The sequence below is a fragment of the Rhipicephalus sanguineus genome, unplaced genomic scaffold, assembly GCF_013339695.2.
Source record: "Rhipicephalus sanguineus isolate Rsan-2018 unplaced genomic scaffold, BIME_Rsan_1.4 Seq329, whole genome shotgun sequence".
NCBI classification, from domain to species: Eukaryota; Metazoa; Arthropoda; class Arachnida; order Ixodida; family Ixodidae; genus Rhipicephalus; species Rhipicephalus sanguineus.
In genome coordinates this window covers 518,033-527,922 of record NW_023615027.1, presented here as the reverse complement: position 1 = coordinate 527,922, position 9,890 = coordinate 518,033, and the positions used below count along the sequence as shown (strand labels likewise).

Here is a 9,890-nt window from a genome sequence, read left to right as displayed (position 1 = left end):
GACGCCAGGCGATCTCACCGCTTGGGAAGGCTGCTGTGAGGATGTGAATATAAATATCGCTCGAGGCGATAGTGCTGAGTGATGTCGTGGTAGGTGACCAGGGGCTCCGGCACCAGGGCGTCCGACTCTGAGTGGCCCACCGCTCGGTCGACGAATCCTCGAGCGCGTTGGTGAGCTGTCTCGTTGCCGGGGTGACCCGAGTGGGCGGGGACCCAGATCAGTTCTATGCGGCACTGCTCATCTTGCTGCAGTAGGGGCCGAAGTAGCCGTAAGGTGGTAGGCGAGACGAGACCTCGCGCGAAATTGGAGATGGCCTGTTTGGAGTCGCTGATTATGACGCTTGCGTCAGCCGAGGTCGCGGCCAAAGCAATGGCCGCTTCCTCCGCCTCGACGGCGTAAGGCGTTCTGACGGTGCCAGCCGTGATGGTCGGCCCCAAAGGAGCTGAGGAGGGCGACACGGAAACGACTACGAAGGCGTCCCTGCGTGCATTGTATCGGGCCGCATCTACGTAGGCGACGGCCGGGTGGTCGGCGCTTTGCTTGAAGCATGGCGGCACGGGCTTGGCGGCGAGCGTCGTGGTGGCCCGCCAGCATATTCTTAGGTAGCGGCTTGATGTAGAACGCCGCTCGAATAGCATGGGGTAATGAGACCAGATCCGGAGGGTGGGAGGAGGTGTCGTGGCCGATGGAGGAAAGGATGTGGCGACCGGTCGGCGAACGGTAAAGGTGTTGCACTTGAGCGGAGCGGTGAGCCTCAATCAACTCGTCGAGCGTGTTGTGTACACCCAAACGGAGAAGACGATCGGTGGACGTGTTGGGGGGAAGACCGAGGGCAGTCTTGTATGCCCGGCGGATGAGGACGTCAATTTTATCGCGTTCCGATTTTAGGAGACGTGTATAAGGAAGGCCGTACGTGAGGCGGGAAACGACGAAAGCGTCGACAAGGCGAAGTAGATCGTGTTCTCGCATGCCCTCACGCCGCGCACGGACACGGGCGAGCATACGGCGGTCTGCTGCACCGAGAGCGAGAGCTTGTCTATGGTGTGTGTATTATGGCGGTTGGACTGTAGGATCAGCCCGAGCACGCGGAGATGCGAAACGACGGGGACAGGAGTAGAGTTGGCATGAACCGTGATGGTGGGGTGGGGAGTTTTGTAGCGACGCCGGTCGGGAGGCCGCATGAGAAGAAGGGCCGATTTGGCCGCTGAGCAAGTAAGACCGGCCGCGTGCACGTGGGACGTGACGACGTCGGTTGCGCGTTGCAACGTCTGCTCGATATGGCCGTCAGAGCCCGACGTGACCCAGAGAGCAATATCGTCCGCGTACAGGGTGTGTTTAAGACCGGGGATACGGTCCAGCTTCCAGGAAGCGAGCGGAGGACAAGATTGAATAGAAAGGCGACAAGACGGCGCCCTGAGGGGTGCCACGAGGGCCAAGCTCGTACGTGGGAGACGGGAGGTCCCCTATGATGATTTCGGCCGTGCGGGCGGTGAGGAACGCGCGAATGTAGTTGTAGGTGCGGGTGCCGGGGTTGAGGGCTGCGAGTTCGGCAAGGATAGCCGAATGGGAGACGTGGTCGAACGCCTTGTGAAGGTCCAGGCTAAGGAGAGCCTTTGTGTCTGAAAATGTGGGTGGGTCGAGGAGATCATGGTGGAGTTGTAAGAGGACATCTTGCGTGGATAGGTGGGGGCGGAAACCAAGCATGGTGTGGGGAAGGAGATGGTGTGCGTCCGTGTACGTTTGCAAGCGAGCGAGAACGACATGTTCTAGAAGCTTGCCCACGCACGAGGTGAGTGAAATGGGCCTGAGATTCTCGATTGTGAGTTTCTTGCCCGGCTTGGGGATGAAAGCCACGCGAGCGTGTTTCCATGATTGGGGGAGGTTGCCGGAGCGCCAGCACTCGTTGAGGAACGAAGTAGGGTAGCAACCGAAGGGGCGTCGAGGTTTCGGAGGAGCTTGTTGGGGATGCGATCTGGGCCGGGGGCGGAAGTGGTGCGGAGCTTCTGTAATGCCGCGTAGACCTCCGCTTCCGTGATATCGGCGTCCAGTACTGGGTTGGGGGCCCCAGAGTAGGACGCGAGAGGGGGAGGAGGTGTGCCAGGAGGCAGAAGCTGAAGGTATTTGGCGGACAGGTCTGCCATCAGCGACGGAGTGTCGCCGGGGTAAGCCCGGGCCACTCGTTGTAACTGCTGCCGAGCGACCGACTTGGCGGAAGCAGGGTCGAGGAGGTGGCGGAGGAGATGCCAGGACTGTTTGCAGCTCAACTGACCAGAGAGACCCGAGCAGAGCTGCTCCCACTGTTGGCGGGCGAGCGCGGTGGTGTGTTGCTCGATCGTACGATCGAGGTGCGCGATGCGGCGGCGTAAGCGACGGTTGTGACGTTGCTTCTGCCAACGGTTGCAAAGGCCGGTGCGGGCGGCCCACAGGTGGGCAAGACGGGCGTCAGTTGCCGGATGGTCCTCCGTGGTGGGGATCGAGGCGGTGACTGCGTCGAGGTCCGCTAGCAGCTGGTCGGTCCACGTCGAGAGGTCCTCGATGTTGGAAGTGGCGGAGTGCAACCGCCGTTCTCGGAAAGCGTCCCAGTCTGTATAGCGGGCCGTGTGTGGGCGCGGCTTGCTGGGGGAGGTGAGAACTTGAATGGTGAGGACATAGTGGTCACTGCCGAGGGACTGGCGTGTTAGACCAGCGCGCGTCGCGCACGCTGCGGCAGAAGCTGAGGTCCGGGGTGGTATCGCGGCACACACTGTTGCCGATGCGCGTTGGTTGCGTGGGGTCGGTGAGCAGGGAAAGGTTGAGGTCGTGAGCGAGCTGCCACAGCCTCCTTCCGGGGCCATCTGCCTTCGAGTAACCCCAGTCCGGATGCTTGACGTTGAAGTCGCCGAGAATAAGAAGGGGTGATTTGGCTGCTTTCGCTGCAGCGGCACGGAGCAAGGCTAGGAGAGACGCATCTTCAGTGGAGCGAGGGGGGTTGTACACGTTGAGAATAAACAGAGAGGGCTGTTCACGTTGCTGAGGTAGTATCTCGAGAAAGACGTGATGGACTGCAGGGAAGGGTAGATCGTGTCGATTGACAGTGAGCGTCCGCCGGGTGAGGACGGCCGTCACGGGATGGGGCAGAGGATGGTGAGTTACTTGGTTGTAGGCGACGTAACCCGAGAGGGAGACGTCGGCGTGAGTTTCCTGTAGTACGATGATATCAGGCGCGTCCGAGGGGTCTAGTTGTTGTAGGTGGAGAAGGAGGTGGTTACGCTTGGGACGAAAACCACGGCAGTTCCACTGCCAAATGGTGACGATGGATCGGTCAGCCATTTTTAACAGCGGAAGATGTTGCCTCGGCCGGTGTTTGCGAGGTTCGGGCGGCGCCGGAGGAGGTGGTGGTGCGGGCATGGAGGGGTGGCTTTGCTCGGATGCTTCCAAGCATGGCAGTTTGTAGGCTATCAACTGTTGACTGTAGAGATTGGAAGGACGTGGCGGGGGGGTAGGCGGCGAAGTCTGTGCGCAGGGAATTTAGAGCTTCGTGCTGTGCAGTGAGAAGCTGGTGGACGGAGTTGAAGCGGCTATCCAACCGCTTTTCAAGATCCACCAAGGCCGTCTTGATGGATACCTGAACCTCTTCAGAAAGGTGAAGAGATTCAAGGGGAGTGTTGGGTCGACGGCGCTTGCCAGTGCATCCTTCGGGAGTCTGAACGTCCATGTCGGAGGAGGAGCAAATGGTAGAGGGCAGAGAGGATTTCACTGTGATGGCTGATTCCAGCTTCTCTTCAAGAGCTTGCAGTTTCGCTTGGAGGGAATCAATTTGGGTCTTCTGAGCTGCAATTTGAGCGCTTTGTGCAGTGACCTGCTGTCGGAGGGAGGCGTTTTCTTGCTGCAGTGCAACAACCTGCGGCTCCGAGGGCAAGCCGGGGGCGCCGCGGGGCCATGTCGAATTCATGGGCTGTGATGCGGGTTTAGGCACCGCTGGTACGGGGGGCGGAGAGGCAGTAACCGACTTGGGCGGTGGAGCTGGTGAGGGACCACTTGCTGCTTGCTGGGAAGAGCGCACTGCCGCTGCGGGCGGAACACTGTTGTGGCGAGGGGTGTGTGTCAGGTACCGGGGCCTTCTGGCGTTGAGGGCGCTGCACGTAGCGGTGTTTACAGTTGGAACTGTACGTGGAATGATTCCCATTGCAGACGATGCAGCGGGGGTTGCAAGTGGGTGGCGATCCTTCGGGCGGTGTGGGGTGAGCAGCGCCGCACCGATGGCACCGCTCCTGCCGCGGCTTGGGGCACACGTCGGTCCGGTGGCCGGTCGAGCGGCAATTGTAGCAGGCTTCCACCTTGTTGCGGAACGGAAGGAGGCGAAGCTGGACACCGTGGTAGAAGATCCACCGCGGTAGTTTCGGCTCCATGAGGGTGACCAAGATGTGAGGGGCCTTGCCCATGCGGCGGCCGCCCACAACAGAGAGGGTAGGATTGCTTGCCTGAAGGTCTTCAAGGATGGCTTGGTCCGTGAAGTCGTCGAAGGCGTGGTACAGTATGCCCCTGAGGGCATCGTCTGGCGGTGGGGCGTAAAGGTGGACGGTGAAAGTGTTGCCGGAAACCGTGAGGGAGGTGATGCGGAGGTATGCTTGAGCACGAGCCGAGTCCGCGACGCTGAGCGTAAAAGTGTGTTGACGGGGTGGATCCGCACCGTGTCGCGAGATGCGGGCGGGAGGTCTTGCAGGCACGCTGCTTGCAGCAAGGCGGTGTACAAGTGCCAAGGCTGGAGCTTGGTGAGTTCTACGGGGCTTTTGGGCGGCCGACGATGTGAATCGTGTCCGCCGGGAGACGAGGGAGCGGAGCGCGGCGGCGGTGCTGCGGAGGCGATGCATTTACCCGCTTCGACGAAGGCAGAGAAGCCGGCGTGGTGGTGGGCTTAGCTGCGGCGGTGGCAAGGCGCAAGGCTGCGCGGCGTTGCTCTTGGGCGCGGAGGCCTGGCGACTGCCAGGATTCGTCCGAGAGTTCCTCGGGGGACACGTCCTGTCCTTCGACAATATACTCCATAGCGGTGGACAGCTAGGAGATGGGCGACGAGGCAGCGGCGGGCGGCCGGGCGGTCGCTCCGTCTGTCAGCTGATGTGCAGGCGGCCGCACTCGAGCTAAGCCTAAGAGGCCTAGGTCGGTGCACGGCGTGGTCGAAGGCTTTCGAAAGCTCTCCCGGGCCACCCCGGGCGAGTTTCGCAATAAAGTGGGTGTCGAAGAAATCCAGACAATGTGCTCCAGCCACCCGTGAAGAAATTATCCGGATAGGGTCGAAAGGACCGGCGCGAGGGCCGAAAACTGGCGGAGCCGAAGTGAGGTGCGACTGCTCTCGACGGTGATCCGCCCCCTAGATATTCTGAAATATGTGATTGCAATGCAGTTAGAACTTCCTCATATGTTAATACGGTCTGTGAACAAAAAAAAAACGCTGTGTGAATGTTTGTTGGTCATTTGGTACAGTACTTTCACGCATTATATGCAGCTGTGTGACGGCTGTTAAAACGTTCAGCAAGTTAGATTTTGGTTTTCTTGGCCTGGTTGAGTGCTACGAGTGTTGGGCGAAGATAAAAACGCGTGTCTTTTGTGGGTTTCTTAAGCAGACATACAGCCGTAATAGTCATTGTTGTACTGTTTGGGGTGTTCAATAAAACAAAAATGCTGTTTTGTACTGCAACAATTTTTATTTCATCTGTGTTAACAGATCACGCAAACAACTTGGACACATGCACGTAAGAAACGTACGCAGTGCATCGCGCGCACGCATAAAAAAACGGGCCTGTCATTTTAAAACAAATATATAGAACAATGGACGTAACAGACGGCATGGTTGTCTAGTGGAGCAGCGTCGGCAGTAGAAATATCAAACCAGAATGAAACATGAATAGAAAAACGGAGAGTAACAGGCGCTTTGCCCACGGCTTCTATGAGCGGCGCATATCCACCTATCGCCACATTCCGCCGTTGGTGGCGCCACCAGTACCACTGAAAGCAGCAGCGCACGAGGCGGATAATTCAATGTTCCTGACGTAATTAGTTTGATGGCGAATGCACTGCAACTGAAGCTTTCAATTTCTGCCATGCTTCGGCGCAACACAGCTTTTATTTTAGATGCTAAGCATTTTATAGCGGAGTTCAAACTGGTGGTGGTGGTGGTGTGCGGCGTGACCACCCTTACTGCGCATGCGCAAGCCCTCCCCAGACACCCCTCTCCACTCTTCCTCTCCCATCCCCTCTCCACTTCCCCTCCCCCTTACCCCATCTCCACTTCCCATCCCCCTCTCCATTTCCCCCCTCTCCCCTCCCCCTCCTCTCCTACTCTGAAACGCGGGCTCGACATGCTGAAATTGTCTCCTGCGCAACGCCGCGATAAGCGCCAGCGCATGCGCGTCCCCTCCCCCTCTCTCTCCTCTCCTACGCTGCCCCCCTCTCGCGCGCCTGTCGACCGCGTTCCCCTCGTCCTTTGAGAATTAACGGCCAGGCTACAGGGAAGACCCGACGCGCGTAGCGTTCCTCTTCGCGTTCCACGAGGCGAGGTCGGTAGCATGCCCAACGAACGCCAACAGAACGCGATCGTGCAAGTGCTCCGGCTTCGCATCGCCTCATGGTCCCCTTTAGCGGAAAATGGTGTAATATTTTGCTTGAACGTCATAAATTGTTTCGCTTGAAGCGTCTTGGATGATTTTACAGCTCGAGGTGCATGTATAATTCAATTCTGTGAATTACTTTTTCTGATGGGCGCGATTTACGCTTAGAAACCGAATTTATTTGACCGTCAGAATGTATTTGAGTCCTAAAAACATGTACTTAAGAAAAGTCCTTAGAGTGTGATTGCAGGGGAGATGCTATACCATTATGAATGCACGATACCACGAAAACATATTCCTGCAGTCAGCTTACACCTTTTCTTACGATATCAAGAAATGACTGGAAATACGTGGTTGCATTTGTCGGCACCAACCTCGTTTTGGACGGTAATATTGAACTAGGTTGCTGTATTTTTAATCGTAAAATGTTGCGTGCATGGTGAATACCCTTTCGCTACCATTGAGTGCAAGTTGAAGCGAAATATCGCGGTGCCCCCCCCCACAGGCTTTAAGCAATAGGGGCTTTTGTAGCACAGTGAACTTACCCTGTAAGATTTCATGGCTGTAGAAATTGAAGTGGTACTTATCCGCCCAATCCTGTAATATATAGCAGTTTTAAATTAATTAGAAACTTTCAAACGCCTGCCATGGAACGAAATCAACACCAACATAAAATGTATTTGCCGTTCTAATATGCCCATTCTGCAGGCGAACTTTATATGAAAGGATGGCGAAGTGGTCGAGCAAGAACTTTTCACTACAGGAAGGCTCTAAAAAATCCAGCATAATTAAAATATGAAGGAAGTGCACCATTGCCACTGAACCTTCTTTATCGAGAAAAAAACATTCGAAATACATATCTTCTCTCTCTGCCATAAAGTTCATTTTAGACAGGGTTAGTCCTGTCAGCGCTTTGCTATCCCGTACTTTGTCTCAGAGTGCGCAAAGCAAACTCGGCGTTAATTGAGTGAGCTGAAGTTATTTGGAATAATTTTTCGTATAAGCCTAGTGCTTGTACAATAACTACAACTTAACTTGCCTGACGCATCGTCTTATAGCGGAGCAAATGTGTCCATAAAAGGCTAGTCCCGCTGAAGTGCGTCCCAGCTGCAGTCCAGTAGGCCGTATACAAAGAAGCAATCGATCACTTTTATGGTAAAAGGCTTATATGCGTCAAGGCGAGTAACACACTAGTGGTGCGATGATTGTAATCAGCGGAGCTGGTAGCCTTGCCCTCCTTCTTTCCCTCGCTTCACTTTTCCGCCTCCGTGCTTACTCTCCTGGGCTGCGAACTCGGAATCAGCCGCCGTGATTCAACGGGGTAATCGGGGTCTGCTCGCTGTCGCTGCATTCGATCCCGGGCTGCACTGCGATGAGCTTCACGCTGAGCAGCCTCTTCCTGAGGAGTCGAGTACATCTTCGGCCAGACCATGTTGGCTTGGCTTATTAGCCTTGACGTAATTAGGCTTGGTTTATTTTGCAGTCTTAACTGCGCTTGAATTCTGGAGTCTGCTCTTAATTAGTCTTGGCTTAACAATAATTGACTAAAGTCAGCTTGAACTATTTATTATTGACTTTAGTAGGCTTGGCTTAATCAGATATGCGTTGATTAGGCATGTCTTAATTAGATTAGTTTAATTAAGGTTGCGTTATTAGGCTGGAATTAATTAAATTGACTTAATTATGCTTAATTTAACCAGCTTGGCTTAACTAGGTTGTCTTAAGTGGCATGGCTTAGTTAGACTTGACTTAGATGGCTTGTGAAGCTTTTCTTCGCCTTCCACGTGACGTCATAGCTCGGCGCAGATGCGTGCTAACAACCACGCAGCCCTAGCAGAGCCTAAACATCTGTGATTTTAAAAACGAACCCCGCCTTGTGGCTCTTGGGGGGCGAGCTGCGTGGCTGCTTCGTGTTGGCGGCGTCCAATTGACTCAATAAATACTCACGAGGCCTTTTTGCACTCACCTAGGGTGATTGGAAGGCGAAATCCAACCTTTTTTTTTCTTCTCAGTGGATGTACTCTTCCTGCCCAGCCACTGTCTGAAAGCTTTCTGCACCTATAGTGGGGTCCCACTTCCTCCAGGATCAGAAGCACCTCACTTGGTTTTGCACTGCCTCCATGATCGGCCCACCGTTGACGAAGTTACGATGGCATATGATGACGTCAATATGTGAAGTCAGGTCAAGTGACGTCGCCGCGACATCATGGTAACGTCATAATGACGTCGGAAATTTTGGCGATCAGTGATGTCATAAAGACTTCATATGCTGACGGCATCACGTGATAATGTTTTTTATCACTTGTGTGGATGCCGCAGTTGCGAGACGCCTGTCAATTTTCCCGTTTGATTAGACACCTAAGGGTTTCGCCTTAATAAATATCACGTTCTCGTGACTCGGCTTAAACTCACAAATACTCGGCGCCTCACAAACACTTGGCGTTCCAGCTACTCAGCTTTCTGACGCCTAGGGGAGCGAATGCCATTCAAAAGCGAGTGAAAGTATTAGTGTGAATTTTATGATGACAATAAAATGGAATTCAGGGGGGATCATCTCTTAAGTCATCTCTTAAAAAGATGACTTTCGAAGGAAATGTGCATTTTTAAATTTGAGTTTTTTGATGGTTGCTTCAATCTGCACAGCAGAAAAGAATAAAAATTTCATTTTGCTAGAAGGTGGCCAGAGAAGGCGACGCGGCTGCAAAGCGGGCAAGCAGCCGAACGGGAAGTGAATGCCCATGCTGGATTGTTGTTTTTCGCGCTTTCTTGTAACAGACGACACATTGTCGAGAGTACACAGGCGTCCGCTGTTAAAGGGAACATCGGAGCGTGTGCGGCAGCTCGGCGCCACCGCCGGCCAGAGGCTGCAACGAGTTTTGCGCAGGCGCAGTGCGCGCTGTGAGTCGTGCTATTTCGTCGTCTGCTGCGGTCTGCTTCCGCGCTGCGAATCGTCGCGAAGCGAACCGCTGATGCGATGAAAGAGCACTGCGCACGGTGCTCACTGCGTCTGCGCGAATCTCGTTGCAGGCGACGGCCGGCGGTGGCGTCGCCTCCCATGATCCCTTTAACAGCGGGCGCCTGTGTACATCAGAGGACCAATAAATTAAAAAGGCACAGTCTGAGCTGCGCGCCGCCAGCAGAGTCGCTGGAAAACTGCAACTCGAGCTCAAATTGGCCGAAACGTATCACGCGACCATCCGTCGCTGCTTTCACGCAATTTCTGAGTTACTCCTGCTGTGTTTGTGGGCCACACGGCTTATATGTTCGTGGGAGTTCATTGCGATCAGCGCGTGGTCCGTTTTGTGA

The 9,890-nt window shown here is 54.8% G+C and overlaps 1 protein-coding gene across 1 annotated transcript; it reads right to left on the bottom strand.

The window, feature by feature from the left end:
* Positions 1-1,335: 1,335 nt before the first annotated feature.
* Positions 1,336-3,931, bottom strand: LOC119377040 (uncharacterized). Its single transcript, XM_037646667.1, has 4 exons — positions 3,332-3,931; positions 2,660-3,276; positions 1,929-2,616; positions 1,336-1,836 (listed from the first exon to the last, which is right to left on the bottom strand). The coding sequence occupies exons 1-4, from the start codon at positions 3,929-3,931 to the stop codon at positions 1,336-1,338; spliced, it is 2,406 nt and encodes an 801-aa protein (XP_037502595.1).
* Between the last annotated feature and the right edge of the window lie 5,959 nt (positions 3,932-9,890).

Bases quoted from the DNA above. Each gene is read 5' to 3' on its own strand.
- LOC119377040 (XM_037646667.1), bottom strand. From the start codon at position 3,931: ATGAATTCGACATGGCCCCGCGGCGCCCCCGGCTTGCCCTCGGAGCCG. The intron at 3,277-3,331 runs GCAACATCTTCC...ACCATTTGGCAG, and splicing joins CCTCGCAAACACCGGCCGAG to TGGAACTGCCGTGGTTTTCG. The intron at 1,837-1,928 runs GTTGCTACCCTA...TTCATCCCCAAG, and splicing joins GAAACCTCGACGCCCCTTCG to CCGGGCAAGAAACTCACAAT.